The sequence below is a fragment of the Pseudophryne corroboree genome, chromosome 4 (genome assembly GCF_028390025.1).
Source record: "Pseudophryne corroboree isolate aPseCor3 chromosome 4, aPseCor3.hap2, whole genome shotgun sequence".
Taxonomy (NCBI): domain Eukaryota; kingdom Metazoa; phylum Chordata; class Amphibia; order Anura; family Myobatrachidae; genus Pseudophryne; species Pseudophryne corroboree.
This window is the reverse complement of record NC_086447.1, coordinates 598,101,409-598,123,013: the sequence shown is the minus strand read 5'-3', so window position 1 is coordinate 598,123,013 and position 21,605 is coordinate 598,101,409. Positions and strand designations below refer to the sequence as shown.

General features: G+C 47.2%; 1 protein-coding gene across 1 annotated transcript in view; it reads right to left on the bottom strand.

Annotated features, from left to right (window-relative positions):
* Nucleotides 1-21,605, bottom strand: part of CAPN9 (calpain 9) — a 283,180-nt gene that overhangs the window by 122,531 nt on the left and 139,044 nt on the right. Inside the window, exon 6 of the mRNA XM_063917552.1 lies at nucleotides 9,909-9,992. Coding sequence (XP_063773622.1) covers nucleotides 9,909-9,992 — 84 coding nt within the window. The remainder of the gene's footprint in view (nucleotides 1-9,908; nucleotides 9,993-21,605) is intronic.

Here is a 21,605-nt window from a genome sequence, read left to right as displayed (position 1 = left end):
TTGTCCCTCCAGCCCCCTCTCATCTTGTCTTCAAGATGCACAGAGCCTGCTCCTCTTCATGGCTCCCCCCCACTTCAGCAGCGGTCACAGCATAACATCACATACGCTGTGCCAGAAAAGGAAGCCACTGGGACCTGAGGAGGAGATGAATGCTGTACAACAGACACAGCAAGTGTGAGTACCAGGAGGGGTGGGTTGTAAATGGAGAAGGATGATGGAGCCACCAGGACCTAAGGAAGGGGGAGGTGGCTGCAGCTCATCAGTAACACTAGCGCCGCCTGCATCATCTATGGTGATGGGGCAAGTTTTTCTGTTGGAATTACTGTGCAGGGAAATGGAGATGGTGGAACTAGTTCCCTCTACCATTACAGGTGGTGGAACTCGGTTCCACCTCGTTCCCCCCCACTTTAACCTCTGGTTTTAGGTCAAGTAGTAGTAGAGTTATTGCTTTTTTCTATGCATCCAATATCTTGTCTTTTATCCTTAAATGTAAGTTCATATGATAAGTTTTATATCCAAAATTAAAATAAAGCAGTTTCAATCTGCTGGACAGTATGGTCATAAAGCAGCATAAATAAATAGTGAATAAATAAAGCTTCTCCCCCATGTCTTACTTCAGAGAAATGTGTTCAATGACAGTAGTGCTATGCGCTTTTGTCTATATCGGCCCTGCTATCTACATGATAGCAAGCTGATATGCCGGGCAAGGTATGAACAGTCAGTGGCACCACAGCAGGGACAGCTCCGTTGCTGGCTGTGGCGGCTGCCGGCTCTGGGCTGCATAAGAGATCTTGGGGTAAATGTATTATATCGGCACGGATCATGCTGCTATAACACTTACTGCTTCACCTCATTACCAAGGTGAAGCAGGAAGCTACATCAACAAGATGTGGCTATGCCCCCCCCTGAGTACACAGTGCATCAGCTTAGTGCTGATGCGCTATGTCTCCCTGCCCAGCCAGCTGCCCTGCGCATGTGCAGGATCTTGCTACTTACGCGTGATCCCCTGCTCAGCCCAGAGCTGGCATTCACCACAGCCAGGGACAGCCCTGTCCCTGTTGTGGAGTATAGGCATCGCCACCTGCAGCTGCAGGCGTAGGAACGGTCAGCGATACTAACTGTTCATACCTTGCCCCCTCATATTGGCCTGCTATCTGTTAGATAGCTGTGCCAATGTGGACAGCGGCACATCACACCCCTGTCACTGAGCAAACACCGCAGCTGTCATACATGCGCTGATACTGCTTCTCCCCATAACATAGGGTAAAACATTTACCCCTTGATAGTAGCGAGATCTCGTGCATACCCAGTGGAGCTGGCCATGGGTGAGTCACAGCAGTACCACTGAATCACACATGAGCAAATCACTATGGCACAGAGGCCTCTGGGAGAAGAAGTCTCAGCACCTGCGCAGTGGGAACAAGATGAACAGGATTGTGGAAAGTAGAAGGGCACACATCACTGTAAAGGTTAATTAACTCTCTTTGGCATCGGGTGTTATAAAGCATGCTGCCGATAAGTGGACCCTTTTCACCATGAAACGGAGGTGAAGCAGGTTCACACAAATAACGGACGATGTATGCACATTTGTACATCCACCTAAATGTAGATTTTTCAAACCGTAATCACTAAGGAAGAGGAAGCAGTGCTCAGGAGCATACATCTCAGTACATCTAATAGACTTGCTGTACACTCTATTGCAGGGTGATTTCACTGAAAGATTAATAGGACATCCTTTGTTATGGTAGCTTCATGAATAATCGTAGCTACTGAGGAGCTGTTTTGCTGGTATGTAGTCAGGGATAGGCATACGGTTCATGGTCCACTTTAACCTTCAAAAGAACCACGTTACCCTTAATATCACCCACATTACTTGTCCCAATATACCAATATATCCTTAGACCATCACATGCCACAGAAGGCCAACACATGCCGCAAAGAACAACCAGTTTAATCAAAAACCTCCAACTAACTTCCAAAATACCCAACATGCGGCTGATCCACCCCCCCGTTTTTCCCTTGTTCCAATTAGACCCGTCACTAAGGGGGTTATTTATCAAGCTTTCTAAAATGTGGACAAGTTGCCCTTAGCAACCAATCAGCTTCTTTTTTTTAATAAAATGTACTTGATAAATGGTAGAAAGAAGCTGATTGGTTACTATGGCCAACTTCTCCATTTGTTCACTTGTCCACTCTTTACAAGGATTGATAAATTACTCCTAAATCTGGGTACACATTAGTCAATATGTTGTCTGATCTGGCTGATTAGACCGACATATTGGGCACATCGTCTACTATGTACCCACTATGTTGCTGTTGATGCACACTCCCGCGGGCTGTCAGCGACATCCACCATCAGCCCTACATGCAGGGCCAACGGGGGATGTTGTTAACGAGGGCCATGATGCCGAATGCAGCATGGCCCCCGCCATTGCTGCCCGCATTGGCAAGTGTGCATGCACTTGTCAATGGCGGGTCCCCCACCGGGTCCCATCACTGCCGATGTTGGGCTGGGTACACATTGTAAAGTGTGTATCAGCTTATAAGTGCTGGTGACCAGTCACTGCTAATTTAATGACCACTATCAGTAATTGGGATTCATTGGTAATTATTAATACCACTCTGAATAACAAAAAAAATCTGTAATTGAAATTCAGTGAATCTTTTATTGTAGAAATAAGAGGGAGCCCATGTGGTACAGACCTCACTGCACTCCTCCTTCTCTGACTGGGCAGGAGCAAATTTAGGGGTCAGGCCACCCCTAGGCACAACATTATCAGATGCCCCCCATCATGTCACTGCCCCCTTCATGTTGGGGCCTCCTGACTGCCAAAGTAGCACCAAGATCCCTCCTCCCCCTTCCTCCCTCAGCGGTTACAATATAAAAAAATAAGTTGTGATGATAAAATCATAAAAAAGAATCACTTGGCCTCATCAGGACATCGGCCTAGAAGGACTGTTGTGCAAGTGAGCATGCTGTGCCCCCCTTAGCAAGTGTCACCCCCTAGGCACATGCCTTACATTACTAGTGATAATCCACCACTGTGATTTGGGATTATCAAAACTTGGAGAGAGATAATATGGAGAAGTTGTCAGCTTTTAATTGGATGAGTAGTGCTACACCAGTGCCCATGAGATGGGGGCATTATCCGTGCACTTTCCTGGGGATTTGCTGTCTTCACTGCTATTCTCCCCTCAGCAGGCACATTACACTGTCCCGAGATGGGAACATTTTTCTGAGAGGTGAAATGGAAGGCTCAGCTGTCCTTGCTTCTCTGAATTGCTTTCCCCATACTACTGTATGGTGAAGTGATATGTACACCAATCAGGAACAGTGCTTGACAGGCTAGAACTGGGGACTGAGGAGCAGGGTTACAATATTATTACCTTACCACAGCCTGGTGGGCTGTGGTAAGGTAAGGGCAGTGTTCGGTGGGACTTGGCTCCACCTCCACCCTTGACACAGCCCTTCTTTATCTTACTACAGGCCAACTGCCACCCCCACCACCTCCTCCCCAGCAACCAACAGTGTGTGGCTAGTTATTACTGTGGGCTGATCCAGCTCTGTGCCCTTCTCATCTCCCACTTCATATTCTTTCCCCTCAACTTCCCTTCATCCTTTCAGCAGATCCACCCCTCCCGGCACACCCGACAACCCCCACCCTTGCACTCTCTTCCCCTTTCCCACAAGATTCCGCTGTGACCTGCATGTTGTTATTCCTGTAAATGTATGCTATACACTTTGTAGTGTGATCTGTGCTTTGTTATATATGCGTATATGTACTGTACACAGAGGTGTAGTGAGGGTGGCTTCAGTGGAGCACGAGCTCCGGGCACCAGACAAGTTAGAGGGCGCGCTGCTGCCTGCCACCCTCCCTTCCTGTGGGCCTCTCTACTGGCAGCCACAAAGCAGGAGGAGAAGAAGAAGCAGAGGGGGTGCACACTGAATCAGACTCGGAGACTAAGGGGTACATTTACTAAGCAGTGATAAGAGCGGAAAAGTGAGCCAGTGGAGAAGTTGCCCATGGCAACCAATCAGCACTGAAGTAACATCTATAATTTGCATACTATAAAATGACACAGAGCTGCTGATTGGTCGATGGAGAAATTTCTCCACTGGCTCACTTCTCCGCTCTTATCACTGCTTAGTAAATGTACCCCTAAGTAGGGAATAGGGCAGGCCAGAGACGACAGCAGGAGACACTGACAGCTGGCACATGCAGACATCTTTATATGTCTCACTGTCTGCTTGTAGCTGTGCAGCAGGCTTATTTTTGTCCTGCAGCACCTCTCTCTTTCCTGGAAGCTGCAGCATGTCTGTACTTCAGATGCTGCAACACCTCTCTCTGCCCCAGCTGCTGCAGCACCTTTTTGCATTAGAAGCTGCAGCACCTCACTCTCTCTGCCCCTCAGGCTGCTGTGGTACAGCTCTCTCTGCCCTTCAGACTGCTGCAGTGCAGCTCTCTCTGCCCCTCAGGCTGCTGCGGCACAGCTCTCTCTGCCTCTCAGGCTGCAGTAGTGCATCTCTCTCTTCCCCTCAGGGTGCTATGGTTCAGCTCTCTCTGCCCCTCAGGCTGCTGAGGTGCACCTCTCTCTGCTCCTCAGGCTGCAGCAGTGCATCTCTCTCTGCCCCTCAGGGTGCTATGGTTCAGCTCTCTCTGCCCCTCAGGCTGCTGAGGTGCACCTCTCTCTGCTCCTCAGGCTGCAGCAGTGCATCTCTCTCTGCCCCTCAGGGTGCTATGGTTCAGCTCTCTCTGCCCCTCAGGCTGCTGAGGTGCACCTCTCTCTGCTCCTCAGGCTGCAGCAGTGCATCTCTCTCTGCCCCTCAGGGTGCTATGGTTCAGCTCTCTCTGCCCCTCAGGCTGCTGCGGCACAGCTCTCTCTGCCTCTCAGGCTGCAGTAGTGCATCTCTCTCTGCCCCTCAGGGAGCTATGGTTCAGCTCTCTCTGCCCCTCAGGCTGCTGCGGCACAGCTCTCTCTGCCTCTCAGGCTGCAGTAGTGCATCTCTCTCTGCCCCTCAGGGTGCTATGGTTCAGCTCTCTCTGCCCCTCAGGCTGCTGAGGTGCACCTCTCTCTGCTCCTCAGGCTGCAGCAGTGCATCTCTCTCTGCCCCTCAGGGTGCTATGGTTCAGCTCTCTCTGCCCCTCAGGCTGCTGCGGCACACCTCTCTCTGCTCCTCAGGCTGCAGTAGTGCATCTCTCTCTGCCCCTCAGGGTGCTATGGTTCAGCTCTCTCTGCCCCTCAGGCTGCTGCGGCACAGCTCTCTCTGCCTCTCAGGCTGCAGTAGTGCATCTCTCTCTGCCCCTCAGGGTGCTATGGTTCAGCTCTCTCTGCCCCTCAGGCTGCTGAGGTGCACCTCTCTCTGCTCCTCAGGCTGCAGCAGTGCATCTCTCTCTGCCCCTCAGGGTGCTATGGTTCAGCTCTCTCTGCCCCTCAGGCTGCTGAGGTGCACCTCTTTCTACTCCTCAGGCTGCAGCAGTGCATCTCTCTCTGTCCCTCAGGGTGCTATGGTTCAGCTCTCTCTGCCCCTCAGGCTGCTGCGGCGCAGCTCTCTCTACCCCTCAGGCAATTCTGGGACAATATTTTCATTGAAGCATAGGGGGATTATCAGGTCTGGGATGGCAGTTCTAGGGTATTATTTTCATTGAGGCATTGGAGGATTATCTAATCTGGGGGGGCAGTTTTGGGGCATTATTTTAATTCACAGATTGGGGGTTATACGATGCGTGTATGTGTGGGGGAGAGGGGTCACATTTGGGCCTTTATTTTCATTGAGGAATTGGGAGGTTGTGAGCTCAGGTCAGTTGGGGCATATATAGTGTTTTTAATATATTTGAATTAAACAAGTATATAGTTAAATACAGCTAATTCCATAGCAGCTCTACCATAGTGTAATGTGTATAAGGGGCTCTACTGTATGGCGTAATGTGTATAAGGGGTACTACTGTGTGGTATAATGTAAATAATGGCCACTGCTGTGTGGCGTAATGTGTATAAGTGTCTCTACTGTGTAGCATATCGTGTATAAGGGGTACTACTGTGTGGTGTAATGTAAATAATGGACACTACTGATAATGCGCTGTAATGTGAATTGGTAATATTCCATGGCCATGTACATTCCTAATGAAGCCATTGATTACTTATTATTATCAGTTATTTATATAGCACACACATATTCCGCAGCACTTTACAGAGAATACTTCGCCATTCACATCAATTTATTAATAAAAACATGCTGATAATAATACCAATGATATAAAATTATTGTGTATGGCTATATAATAGAACACACCTTGATAAATATAGATATCATATGAGGTTTTAAAGCAGCTTGTATAGTAAACTTGCTGAAGATCCGTAATCACTCACAAGGTTGACACTTGTGGATTAATTTGTGTAATTGAATAAGGAATGGTCCCAGGTAATGCACAAAGTTCCCGTCACAGAGCTCTGCTGCTATAATATGTACCTCTCCTGTGGGCTGGTCCGAGACCGGGCGTCCCCGGTTCTTAGTCCTGCGTTGCCCACTCGTGCTGTGAAAAAGTCACGTGATACGTGACGAAACGCGTTAGGACCCCGCCTCATTATCCACCTTGATTAAGGTATCTACACCAGCAGCTCTTTGCCGAGTTCCCACGGACTTCTCTACCGGCACTCTGGTTCCTGCAAGCCGCACACACCAGCCTGCGGCTCTCATCTGTTACATTGGCCTCACTTGCTACAACAGCCCGGCGGTCATCACCATCTCCTTGCTGCACAGCACGAGTGGGCAACGCAGGACTAAGAACCGGGGACGCCCGGTCTCGGACCAGCCCACCGGAGAGGTACATATTATAGCAGCAGAGCTCTGTGACGGGAACTTTGTGCATTACCTGGGACCATTCCTTATTCAATTACACAAATGAATCCACAAGTGTCAACCTTGTGAGTGATTACGGATCTTCAGCAAGTTTATTATACAAGCTGCTTTAAAACCTCATATGATATCTATATTTATCAAGGTGTGTTCTATTATATAGCCATACACAATAATTTTATATCATTGGTATTATTATCAGCATGTTTTTATTAAGTATTCTGGTTAATAAATTGTGTTAATTTTTTTAAACGTCGGCTCTCATTAATTTCTTTCCCTGTTACATTGCGCAGCCGTTTCTTTGTTTTCTGTGATTTCTTTATGACACTCACCTAGTGTTGTCGGCCGCGCATTATATCAGGGGAATTCTCTGACATTGCACAGTCTATTTGGGCGCTTATAAGCAGTCATTTAGTTTTTTAGTACCCGTGGGAAACCTACGCAAGCATGGAGAGAATATATAAACTCCACACAGTTGGAGCCATAGTGGGAAATGAACCCATGATATCAGGGATGTGAGGCAGTAATGCTAACCATTACACCGTCCGCACTGTCATGCCCCTATATTGTTGTTGCAAGCCTTCGGCAAGCACTGACCCTATTTTAAACATGGGGGGCACCCAAAGGAATCTTCCCCCCTGAGCTCAACAAGGTCTTGAAGCGGCCGTGTCACCAATTTAGGATTTTTAGATATTGTTTCTTTTTAAATGTAACATGCCACCCCATGTTGGCTAGGCCCCCAATTCAGTAAAGGGGAGGGGGGGCACCAAAATATACCCTTGCTCCGGGCACCATGGCACCTAGCTACACCTCTGACTGTACAATACGTCGTAAAGGCTTTTTCACGGTAAGGACAATACGTGTTTGAAATTCCCTGCCCGAGGGAGTTGTAATGGTGGAATCTGTCAACACCTTTAAGAATGGGTTAGATAAATTCCTAATGGATAAGGATATCCAGGGGTATGGTGCATAGTCATGCATTATAGTTACTATAAATAGGGATAAAATGCAACGGCTGACAGCAGAATCAGTCAGAAATTTTAGTCAAATCATCATGCATAGGAGACGACAAATAGGTTGAACTCGATGGACAATTGTCTTTTTTCTAGAGATGAGCGGGTTCGGATATAACACCAGAATTAACGCCAGTTCGGTTTTATCCGGATTTTTCTTATTGGATATCCAAAACACGTGACATCCGTAAGCCAATAAGATGCCGTTTTGAGAACCGAGTAAATCAGAGTAAAAACGAGTAAAACCGAACCCGCTCATCTCTACTTTTTTCAACCTCAGATACTATGTTACTATGTTACTATGTACACCACTGTATATCGTGATATAGTGAGACCTATGCATTGCTATAGGTATTTGTGTTGTGTATTGTCGAGTGTTATCTGTATTTTATGTATGTTTATGTGCATTTTAGACTAGGACCTTTGCATTTTTATATATCTGTGCTGTGTAGAGTTACCTGTCTATTGCTATAGGTGTGTGTAGCACACTGTGTAGTGTATCCTGTACATTCTTATATATGTATTGTTAGAAGGGTGCCTGCTGTATACAGTCTATTGTGACAAGTGTATTGTCAGGCGGTATGTGCTGTTCAAAGTGTAGTAGGGATGGACATTTCAATGCACTGTTTACAAACATCAATGTTTTTCTTTCAATGGCAGTATTTTTACCATTTGATGGTGGTGTTCTGATGTTTGTTTGAATGGCAATGATTTGATGGTGTTCCGAAGGTAACCTTTTTTTTTTAAGGGACAGTAACTGGGTACAAAGGAACAGTGACAGGGCACAGCGCGGGCAATAATGGGGCATAAAGGTGGCAGCTACTGGGAACATGGGGGTGGGCACTGCTGCATCTTCTGCTTTCTGGTAGAGGAGAGGAGACTGGAGAGGCTAGTAATGGGACATACACTGTATTATTGCACAGCTGCTCTCAAATTGGCTGATTTGGTTCAGATACTTTGTACAGTCTAGTGCATTCTTGTCTCTGGTGATGCTACTCTGCCGGGACAAAGTTGCAAGGCAGGCTGTCAGTTGTAGTATTTCTGTACTCTGGCCACAGTTTCAGGAAGCAGTGACTGGTTGTGTGTGTGTGGGGGATGGGCAGTTGTATTCATATTTTTTATGTTAGATGTGGGTCACTGATGGTCTCTGCATTACATATATGGCAATCACTGTGGTGCTTTCTGCATAGTGGTCACTGCTATGCTCTCTTTATTATATAGTGGGTAATGTGATGATTTCTGTATTATGTGGTGGTCACTGCGATACTCTCTGTATTATATGGCGGTCACTGAGATGCTCCTTGTGCTGTTCCCTGTATTATATGGCTGTCACTGTGATTGTCCCTGCATTATATAGTAGTCACTGCGACACTCTCTGTATAATATTAGCATTTCAATGCTTTCTGTCACTATTGGCATTGCAACGTTTTCTGCCACACCCCTTAATAAGCTGGTCACACCCAGTTGTGGATTACCAAATAGTGAGAGTAGGAACTGGCCTATAGGCCCCGTGCCTTTTAGGGGCCCCATGATAACGAATCAAAATAATATTGATTTTATCTTGAAAGAAAATGACAATCAAGCTTTCTTGATATCCAAAAGATAGTAAAAATAATCAACTGAAAGAAACAAAAACTTTACATTAAAGACTCCATAGAGAAAATACTGTATTAATGTAATATACCCATTAACAACTTAAACTACAGTACATAAATCATAGACATCAGATTTACATTACAGTTTCCTGATCGTAGACTGTTGGTTGGTAAAATTAAAAATGTATTAGGAGATAATTTGCGAGGGGGCATGTTGAACTAGGTACAATTTTTTGTCCCCATTGCTCCCATGATGCTATTACCTCTCAACCCTCTAAAAAAAAATTGATCATGCCTTTATGTTGACAGCCATGCATGGGAACAAATTTGGTTATGCCTACATCAGTGAGCCAGCAAGCCTAGATCAAGGCATATATTACATGAGTCCAGGCAAGAATAGAACTGTTCCAATAGATATTGATACAAAGAATACTACACACGTACCACATCTAAACCAGTTATGGAATATGCATGGCCCTTTACAAGTCCTTGAGGGGTTTTAGCTTCTGATTCAGCAGAACTTGCAGTCTGAAAAGATAATGGAGAAAACAATATAGTAAATTAAATGTCAGTAACAATTATTATAATCATAATAATACAACATTTTCTTAGGCAGTGCTGTGCCATTGTATTCAGTAGAATAGCTGCACTTTATTTATAACCCCTATTTGGGTTTAATATTTTATTTATCCCAACAAATTGTAACTGCTATATACTGACTTTTCAATGGCCTAATACCAGTGGTTTGTGCAGTGGATATAGATATCGTTAGAGATTGCACTCCTGCTCCTTTACTGTGAAGCTAGACAGCCACCTTTACTAAGATGGCCCCTACAACCTGTCCTGCGCATGCTCGACTTATTGCCCTTGCACAGTGTCAGACTGGGGCATGAAAGGCCCACTATGGGAATGTAGTGATAGGGGCCCATAATTAAAAGGTGTGGTCATCCAGAGAAGGTGTGGCTACCATTCATTTGGCATGTCTTTGTGCAGTTTCTGTAGAAGTGAACAAAGCCCTTGTAAAAGTAGTTCAGATAGTGCTTCCAGCAGATTGAATTCAAGAACTGACTGGTCGCTTACTGCCTAATATGTGGCTGAATGGAGATGGGACAGTGGATGAGGTGACTGGTTACTTACTGCCTAATATGTGGCTGAATGGAGAATGGAGATGGGACAGTGGATGAGGTGACTGGTCACTTACTGCTTAATATGTGGCTGATTGGCGAATGGAGACGGGACAGTGGATGAGGTGGCTGGTCACTTACTGCCTAATATGTGGCTGATTGGAGAATGGAGATGGGACAGTGGATGAGGTGGCTGGTCACTTACTGCCTAATATGTTGCTGATTGGAGAATGGAGATAGGACAGTGGATGAGGTGGCTGGTCACTTACTGCCTAATATGTGGCTGATTGGAGAATGGAGACAGGACAGTGGATGAGGTGGCTGGTCACTTACTGCCTAATATGTTGCTGATAGGCGAATGGAGACGGGACAGTGGATGAGGTGGCTGGTCACTTACTGCCTAATATGTGGCTGATTGGAGAATGGAGACGGGACAGTGGATGAGGTGACTGGTCACTTACTGCCTATTATGTGGCTGATTGGAGAATGGAGATGGGACTGTGGAAGATGAGGTGGCTGGTCACTTACTGCCTAATATGTGGCTGATTGGAGAATGGAGACGGGACAGTGGATGAGGTGGCTGGTCACTTACTGCCTAATATGTGGCTGACTAGAGAATGGAGACGGGACAGTGGATGAGGTGACTGGTCACTTACTGCCTAATATGTGGCTGAATGGAGAATGGAGACGGGACAGTGGATGAGGTGGCTGGTCACTTACTGCTTAATATGTGGCTGATTGGAGAATGGAGACGGGACAGTGGATAAGGTGACTGGTCACTTACTGCCTAATATGTGGCTGAATGGAGACGGGACAGTGGATGAGGTGGCTGGTCACTTACTGCTTAATATGTGGCTGATTGGCGAATGGAGATGGGACAGTGGATGAGGTGGCTGGTCACTTACTGCCTAATATGTGGCTGAATGGAGAATGGAGACGGGACAGTGGATGAGGTGGCTGGTCACTTACTGCTTAATATGTGGCTGATTGGCGAATGGAGATGGGACAGTGGATGAGGTGACTGGTCACTTACTGCCTAATATGTGGCTGATTGGAGAATGGAGATGGGACAGTGGATGAGGTGACTGGTCACTTACTGCCTAATATGTGGCTGATTGGAGAATGGAGACGGGACAGTGGATGAGGTGGCTGGTCACTTACTGCCTAATATGTGGCTGATTGGAGAATGGAGATGGGACAGTGGATGAGGTGGCTGGTCACTTACTGCCTAATATGTTGCTGATTGGAGAATGGAGACGGGACAGTGGATGAGGTGGCTGGTCACTTACTGCTTAATATGTGGCTGATTGGCGAATGGAGACGGGACAGTGGATAAGGTGGCTGGTCACTTACTGCCTAATATGTGGCTGATTGGAGAATGGAGATGGGACAGTGGATGAGGTGGCTGGTCACTTACTGCCTAATATGTTGCTGATTGGAGAATGGAGATAGGACAGTGGATGAGGTGGCTGGTCACTTACTGCCTAATATGTGGCTGATTGGAGAATGGAGACAGGACAGTGGATGAGGTGGCTGGTCACTTACTGGCTAATATGTGGCTGATTGGCGAATGGAGACGGGACAGTGGATGAGGTGGCTGGTCACTTACTGCCTAATATGTGGCTGATTGGCGAATGGAGACGGGACAGTGGATGAGGTGACTGGTCACTTACTGCCTAATATGTGGCTGACTAGAGAATGGAGACGGGACAGTGGATGAGGTGACTGGTCACTTACTGCCTAATATGTGGCTGAATGGAGAATGGAGACGGGACAGTGGATGAGGTGGCTGGTCACTTACTGCTTAATATGTGGCTGATTGGAGAATGGAGACGGGACAGTGGATAAGGTGACTGGTCACTTACTGCCTAATATGTGGCTGAATGGAGAATGGAGACGGGACAGTGGATGAGGTGGCTGGTCACTTACTGCTTAATATGTGGCTGATTGGCGAATGGAGATGGGACAGTGGATGAGGTGGCTGGTCACTTACTGCCTAATATGTGGCTGAATGGAGAATGGAGACGGGACAGTGGATGAGGTGGCTGGTCACTTACTGCTTAATATGTGGCTGATTGGCGAATGGAGATGGGACAGTGGATGAGGTGACTGGTCACTTACTGCCTAATATGTGGCTGATTGGAGAATGGAGATGGGACAGTGGATGAGGTGACTGGTCACTTACTGCCTAATATGTGGCTGATTGGAGAATGGAGACGGGACAGTGGATGAGGTGGCTGGTCACTTACTGCCTAATATGTGGCTGATTGGAGAATGGAGATGGGACAGTGGATGAGGTGGCTGGTCACTTACTGCCTAATATGTTGCTGATTGGAGAATGGAGACGGGACAGTGGATGAGGTGGCTGGTCACTTACTGCTTAATATGTGGCTGATTGGCGAATGGAGACGGGACAGTGGATAAGGTGGCTGGTCACTTACTGCCTAATATGTGGCTGATTGGAGAATGGAGATGGGACAGTGGATGAGGTGGCTGGTCACTTACTGCCTAATATGTTGCTGATTGGAGAATGGAGATAGGACAGTGGATGAGGTGGCTGGTCACTTACTGCCTAATATGTGGCTGATTGGAGAATGGAGACAGGACAGTGGATGAGGTGGCTGGTCACTTACTGCCTAATATGTGGCTGATTGGCGAATGGAGACGGGACAGTGGATGAGGTGGCTGGTCACTTACTGCCTAATATGTGGCTGATTGGCGAATGGAGACGGGACAGTGGATGAGGTGACTGGTCACTTACTGCCTAATATGTGGCTGATTGGAGAATGGAGACGGGACAGTGGATGAGGTGACTGGTCACTTACTGCCTATTATGTGGCTGATTGGAGAATGGAGATGGGACAGTGGAAGATGAGGTGGCTGGTCACTTACTGCCTAATATGTGGCTGATTGGAGAATGGAGACGGGACAGTGGATGAGGTGGCTGGTCACTTACTGCCTAATATGTGGCTGACTAGAGAATGGAGACGGGACAGTGGATGAGGTGACTGGTCACTTACTGCCTAATATGTGGCTGAATGGAGAATGGAGACGGGACAGTGGATGAGGTGGCTGGTCACTTACTGCTTAATATGTGGCTGATTGGAGAATGGAGACGGGACAGTGGATGAGGTGACTGGTCACTTACTGCCTAATATGTGGCTGAATGGAGAATGGAGACGGGACAGTGGATGAGGTGGCTGGTCACTTACTGCTTAATATGTGGCTGATTGGCGAATGGAGATGGGACAGTGGATGAGGTGGCTGGTCACTTACTGCCTAATATGTGGCTGAATGGAGAATGGAGACGGGACAGTGGATGAGGTGGCTGGTCACTTACTGCTTAATATGTGGCTGATTGGCGAATGGAGATGGGACAGTGGATGAGGTGACTGGTCACTTACTGCCTAATATGTGGCTGATTGGAGAATGGAGATAGGACAGTGGATGAGGTGGCTTGTCACTTACTGCCTAATATGTGGCTGATTGGAGAATGGAGACGGGACAGTGGATGAGGTGGCTGGTCACTTACTGCCTAATATGTGGCTGATTGGAGAATGGAGATGGGACAGTGGATGAGGTGGCTGGTCACTTACTGCCTAATATGTTGCTGATTGGAGAATGGAGATGGGACAGTGGATGAGGTGGCTGGTCACTTACTGCTTAATATGTGGCTGATTGGCGAATGGAGACGGGACAGTGGATAAGGTGGCTGGTCACTTACTGCCTAATATGTGGCTGATTGGAGAATGGAGACAGGACAGTGGATGAGGTGGCTGGTCACTTACTGCCTAATATGTGGCTGATTGGCGAATGGAGACGGGACAGTGGATGAGGTGGCTGGTCACTTACTGCCTAATATGTGGCTGATTGGCGAATGGAGACGGGACAGTGGATGAGGTGGCTGGTCACTTACTGCCTAATATGTGGCTGATTGGAGAATGGAGACGGGACAGTGGATGAGGTGACTGGTCACTTACTGCCTATTATGTGGCTGATTGGAGAATGGAGATGGGACAGTGGAAGATGAGGTGGCTGGTCACTTACTGCCTAATATGTGGCTGATTGGAGAATGGAGACGGGACAGTGGATGAGGTGGCTGGTCATTTACTGCCTAATATGTGGCTGATTGGAGAATGGAGACGGGACAGTGGATGAGGTGGCTGGTCACTTATTGCCTAATATGTGGCTGATTGGAGAATGGAGACGGGACAGTGGATGAGGTGGCTGGTCACTTACTGCCTAATATGTGGCTGATTGGAGAATGGAGACGGGACAGTGGATGAGGTGGCTGGTCACTTACTGCCTAATATGTGGCTGATTGGAGAATGGAGACGGGACAGTGGATGAGGTGGCTGGTCACTTATTGCCTAATATGTGGCTGATTGGAGAATGGAGACGGGACAGTGGATGAGGAGACTGGTCACTTACTGCCTAATATGTGGCTGATTGGAGAATGGAGACGGGACAGTGGATGAGGTGACTGGTCACTTACTGCCTATTATGTGGCTGATTGGAGAATGGAGATGGGACAGTGGAAGATGAGGTGGCTGGTCACTTAATGCCTAATATGTGGCTGATTGGAGAATGGAGACGGGACAGTGGATGAGGTGGCTGGTCATTTACTGCCTAATATGTGGCTGATTGGAGAATGGAGACGGGACAGTGGATGAGGTGGCTGGTCACTTACTGCCTAATATGTGGCTGATTGGAGAATGGAAACGGGACAGTGGATGAGGTGGCTGGTCACTTACTGCCTAATATGTGGCTGATTGGAGAATGGAGACAGGACAGTGGATGAGGTGGCTGGTCACTTACTGCCTAATATGTGGCTGATTGGAGAATGGAGACGGGACAGTGGATGAGGTGGCTGGTCACTTACTGCCTAATATGTGGCTGATTGGAGAATGTAGATGATACAGTGGATGAGGTGGCTGGTCACTTACTGCCTAATATGTGGCTGATTGGAGAATGGAGACGGGACAGTGGATTAGGTGGCTGGTCACTTACTGCCTAATATGTGGCTGATTGGAGAATGGAGACAGGACAGTGGATGAGGTGGCTGGTCACTTACTGCCTAATATGTGGCTGATTGGAGAATGGAGACAGGACCGTGGATGAGGTGGCTGGTCACTTACTGCCTAATATGTGGCTGATTGGAGAATGGAGACGGGACAGTGGATGAGGTGGCTGTTCACTTACTGCCTAATATGTGGCTGATTGGAGAATGGAGATAGGACAGTGGATGAGGTGGCTGGTCACTTACTGCCTAATATGTGGCTGATTGGAGAATGGAGACAGGACAGTGGATGAGGTGGCTGGTCACTTACTGCCTAATATGTGGCTGATTGGAGAATGGAGACGGGACAGTGGATGAGGTGGCTGGTCACTTACTGCCTAATATGTGGCTGATTGGAGAATGTAGATGATACAGTGGATGAGGTGGCTGGTCACTTACTGCCTAATATGTGGCTGATTGGAGAATGGAGACGGGACAGTGGATTAGGTGGCTGGTCACTTACTGCCTAATATGTGGCTGATTGGAGAATGGAGACAGGACAGTGGATGAGGTGGCTGGTCACTTACTGCCTAATATGTGGCTGATTGGAGAATGGAGACAGGACCGTGGATGAGGTGGCTGGTCACTTACTGCCTAATATGTGGCTGATTGGAGAATGGAGACGGGACAGTGGATGAGGTGGCTGTTCACTTACTGCCTAATATGTGGCTGATTGGAGAATGGAGATAGGACAGTGGATGAGGTGGCTGGTCACTTACTGCCTAATATGTGGCTGATTGGAGAAAGGAGACGGGACAGTGGATGAGGTGGCTGGTCACTTACTGCCTAATATGTGGCTGATTGGAGAATGGAGATGGAACAGTGGATGAGGTGGCTGGTCACTTACTGCCTAATATGTGGCTGATTGGAGAATGGAGACGGAACAGTGGATGAGGTGGTACAGGATGGTGGTGAGAATGAACATCCAAAGTATAAGTAATTCAATTTCAAAGTTAAATAAGTTAAATATTAAAAGTCTAATACAGAGAAAGAGAACTGCACTCAAAACATATTATTTACATACAGATGGAGCAATGCTAGTCGTGGCTCTGTCTGTGCCTGGGTGCGCCTAACGCCGAGAGCGTCTCCGTCCGGTCGGGCACGCGCCCCATTCACTAGAATGTGAGAGCATATCCATCCGGGACGCGCACACGTCCATGACAGAGATGCTGTCGGAGACGCGCCCCATTCACTAGAATGGGAGAGCGTCTCTGTGCACTCCCGGTGGGGCTAGGCAGGCAGATCACGCCTGGAGTGCACACCTGCGATGGAGCCGTCTCAGATGAGCCCTGCTCCATCTGTTAACACAATGGTTTCTTTGCAATATTCAGGAATGTTTTGGGCCCCTGGTTTGGGAACGGACCTGAGGGCTTGAGAGGTTGCTGAATATTGCTAATAAACCATAGTGTTTATAGGAGGGTCAGTCTTTTCTTCTGCAATAACACTCTCTCTCTCTCTCTCTGTATATATATATATATATATCTAACGAAATCCCTGATTGGACGAAACGCACTGGGCATGGCTACACTACGTGGACGCTGTGATATCACCTGTATAGACCGGAGCCAGCATGAGAGACTCGGACAGACCGATCACAGCACTGACGGTATTACTCTTGACGTTTGCATTGCCTTTGCACAATATATTAAACTTACATGTATGTGGATATTTAAAGAAGCGCCATCCATAAAGAAAAAGGTGTAATTATTTGATTTATTCAATAGATCACATATGTATTGACATACCACAAATATTAATCGCAATACCCTCCCAGCAATAAACATGTATTAAGCAATTAAAAAGGTCACATGCATTAATAACTGATTTCAATTTATCCAATAATAACTGAACAGCTGTGAATATATAACCAGGAGGAAAAGCACTTTTCAAAAAATTAAAATGAGTAAAAAATGAAAAAATAAAAATAAAAAGTCTATATTAATGAGACTGTCCAATTAGAGACAACACTGCACCAGTCTTTTTTAGTTCCACAATGGGCTTGAATCAGACTCTTTATGATTAAAATTACAATTTGGCAAGCATTTCCAGGACAGTTCAATTTAATGTTTATTGCTGGGGGGGATATTGCGATTAATATTTGTGGTATGTTAATACATATGTGATTTATTGAATAAATCAAATAATTACATCTTTTTCTTTATGGATGGCGCTTCTTTAAACATCCCCCTTTTTTTCTTGTATAATATTGAGATTTAGCAAACTCAATTTAGTAGCTGCAGTCCGGGGAACAGGTGTAATTCATTGACAAATACCTATAGACAATTGTGTAGTAGTTTTTTCAAGTGTCTCCAAGTCATTTCACTAGCGCCCACACTCTCTTCTATTTTTTTGTATGTGGATATTGTTTTATTTTATCAAATTTGACTATTACTTGTTTTATGAGTGCGCTCTCCAATTCTTCCTAGCACTAATACCAAATACTCCACTGGCCTGGAGGGGGATGCAGCTGCACTTGGAGGATTAGTAGGAGAAAGCAAAACTCCAGATAATGTATAGCAGCAGTAACCAGGCAACGGATGCAGGAACCACCAGACGGTCCAGCAGTGCTCAGAGCGGAGGCATTTGGACATGTGTGGCCATTTACTGGTGGGACAAGAAGGTGAATCAGCAGTGGCGTAAGTTTGTCCCAGTTGCCCGGAGGCAAGAAAAATATTGGTGACCCCCCCTATATATATATATATATATATTTGCTCCTGCATAGCAAACCTGCAGATTGTAACTATATGAAGCTACTACAAAACCGTTGCAACTAGGCAGATCTTTGTAGGGGTCCAGCCACACACTACATAGATCTGCTCAGTCACTCACAATGCTGATTATTTCTCTGACAATTAATTTGCAAGTGTCATATCCAGGATTAGAACCCACAACCTATTACACTGGAAGCATGCACCTTACTGATGGAGATATCTGCTCTTGCATAGGAAGTATGAGAATTCTAACTATATGAAGTTACGTGTAATTGTCAGAGAAATAACTTCATATAGTTAGAATTCTCATGCTTCCTTTATAGGAGCAAATAGCTTCATCAGTAAGGTAACTGCTTCCAGTGTATCCAGACCCTCCAACCTGACCCGTCCCACTAGGTATAAAATGCTCTGTTTCTGGACTTCCCTCTTAATTTATGATTTCCATCACCTGTGTTGAACTAGTTAAATGATAAGAAAGCTGTTTCTTCACAGGTGATGGCAATAATAAATTAAGAGGGAAGTCCAGAAAGAGAGCATTTTGTACCTAGTGGGGCGGGTCATGTTGGAGGGTATGGTGTATCTATAATAAAGAGGGTGTGATTTGCAAGGTGTAGTGACTTGTGGGGAAGTCGGGTATGGAAGAGATACCGGCTGCTGTCAGTTAATTAATTAACGTCACTGAACACACAGAACAGGAGGAGAAGTGCCCCCCTTCAAAGCAGGAGCCCGGCGGCAGCTGACTCAGTTGCCTCCCAGAGTTCTGCCTCTGTGAATCAGTCTGGCAGGAAGAAGTAAGAGCCTGTGACGGGTGAACAGTGCAGTGACTGGGAGGAGGAGGGGTAGGTGCTGGGGCTGCAGATGCTATGTATACTGTGCACCAATGGAGGAAGGGGTCCAGTGCTCGCCCATCCCACACCCCGCACTGGCCATGCTCAGACCCCTCCGGACAGCTGGTGGTGGCCTCTACCCCCCAGACTGGCCGGAACCTGTTCGGGGACTGGTGAGCTTACACGTGCCCGTACTGGTGTATATAGTGCAGCATCATTATAGCCTGACTATTACAGATAATAAGAATTTACTTACCGATAATTCTATTTCTCGTAGTCCGTAGTGGATGCTGGGAACTCCGTAAGGACCATGGGGAATAGCGGCTCCGCAGGAGACTGGGCACAAAAAGAAAAGCTTTAGGACTACCTGGTGTGCACTGGCTCCTCCCCCTATGACCCTCCTCCAAGCCTCAGTTAGGATACTGTGCCCGGACGAGCGTACACAATAAGGAAGGATTTTGAATCCCGGGTAAGACTCATACCAGCCACACCAATCACACCGTACAACTTGTGATATAAACCCAGTTAACAGCATGATAACAGAGGAGCCTCTGGATAGATGGCTCACAACAACAATAACCCGATTTGTTAACAATAACTATGTACAAGTATTGCAGATAATCCGCACTTGGGATGGGCGCCCAGCATCCACTACGGACTACGAGAAATAGAATTATCGGTAAGTAAATTCTTATTTTCTCTGACGTCCTAGTGGATGCTGGGAACTCCGTAAGGACCATGGGGATTATACCAAAGCTCCCAAACGGGCGGGAGAGTGCGGATGACTCTGCAGCACCGAGTGAGAAAACTCCAGGTCCTCCTCAGCCAGAGTGTCAAATTTGTAAAATTTTACAAAAGTATTTGACCCTGACCAAGTAGCAGCTCGGCAGAGTTGTAAAGCCGAGACCCCTCGGGCAGCCGCCCAAGAAGAGTCCACCTTCCTTGTGGAGTGGGCTTTTACCGATTTTGGCTGTGGCAGGCCTGCCACAGAATGCGCAAGCTGAATTGTACTACAAATCCAGCGAGCAATAGTCTGCTTAGAAGCAGGAGCACCCAGCTTGTTGGGTGCGTACAGGATAAATAGCGAGTCAGATTTTCTGACTCCAGCCGTCCTGGAAACATATATTTTCAGGGCCCTGACAACGTCCAGCAACTTGGAGTCCTCCAAGTCCTTAGTAGCCGCAGGTACCACAATAGGCTGGTTCAGATGAAACGCTGAAACCACCTTTGGGAGAAATTGAGGACGCGTCCTCAATTCTGCCCTGTCCGTATGAAAAATCAGGTAAGGGCTTTTACAGGATAAAGCCGCCAATTCGGACACACGCCTGGCTGAAGCCAGGGCCAACAACATGACCACTTTCCATGTGAGATATTTTAATTCCACAGTGTTGAGTGGTTCAAACCAATGTGATTTTAGGAAATTCAAAACAACATTCAGATCCCAGGGTGCCACTGGAGGCACAAAAGGAGGCTGTATATGTAGCACTCCCTTAACAAACGTCTGGACTTCAGGCACTGAAGCCAGTTCTCTCTGAAAGAAAATCGACAGGGCCGAAATCTGGACCTTAATGGATCCTAATTTTAGGCCCATAGACACTCCTGCTTGCAGGAAATGCAGGAATCGACCCAATTGAAATTCCTCCGTCGGGGCCTTTTTGGCCTCGCACCACGCAACATATATCCGCCAGATGCGGTGATAATGCTTTTCGGTTACATCCTTTCTGGCTTTTATCAAAGTAGGGATGACTTCGTCTGGAATGCCTTTTTCCTTTAGGATCCGGCGTTCAACCGTCATGCCGTCAAACGCAGCCGCGGTAAGTCTTGGAACAGACAGGGTCCCTGCTGGAGCAGGTCCCTTCTCAGAGGTAGAGGCCACGGGTCCTCTGTGAGCATCTCTTGAAGTTCCGGGTACCAAGTCCTTCTTGGCCAATCCGGAGCCACGAGAATAGATCTTACTCCTCCCCGCCGTATAATTCTCAGCACCTTTGGTATGAGAGGCAGAGGAGGGAACACATACACTGACTGGTACACCCACGGCGTTACCAGAGCGTCCACAGCTATTGCTTGAGGGTCCCTTGACCTGGCGCAATACCTGTCCAGTTTTTTGTTGAGGCGGGACGCCATCATGTCCACCTTTGGTTTTTCCCAACGGTTTATCATCATGTGGAAGACTTCGGGGTGAAGTCCCCACTCTCCCGGGTGGAGGTCGTGCCTGCTGAGGAAGTCTGCTTCCCAGTTGTCCACTCCCGGAATGAACACTGCCGACAGTGCTATCACATGATTTTCCGCCCAGCGAAGAATCCTTGCAGCTTCTGCCATTGCCCTCCTGCTTCTTGTGCCGCCCTGTCTGTTTACGTGGGCGACTGCCGTGATGTTGTCCGACTGGATCAGCACCGGCTGACCTTGAAGCAGAGGTCTTG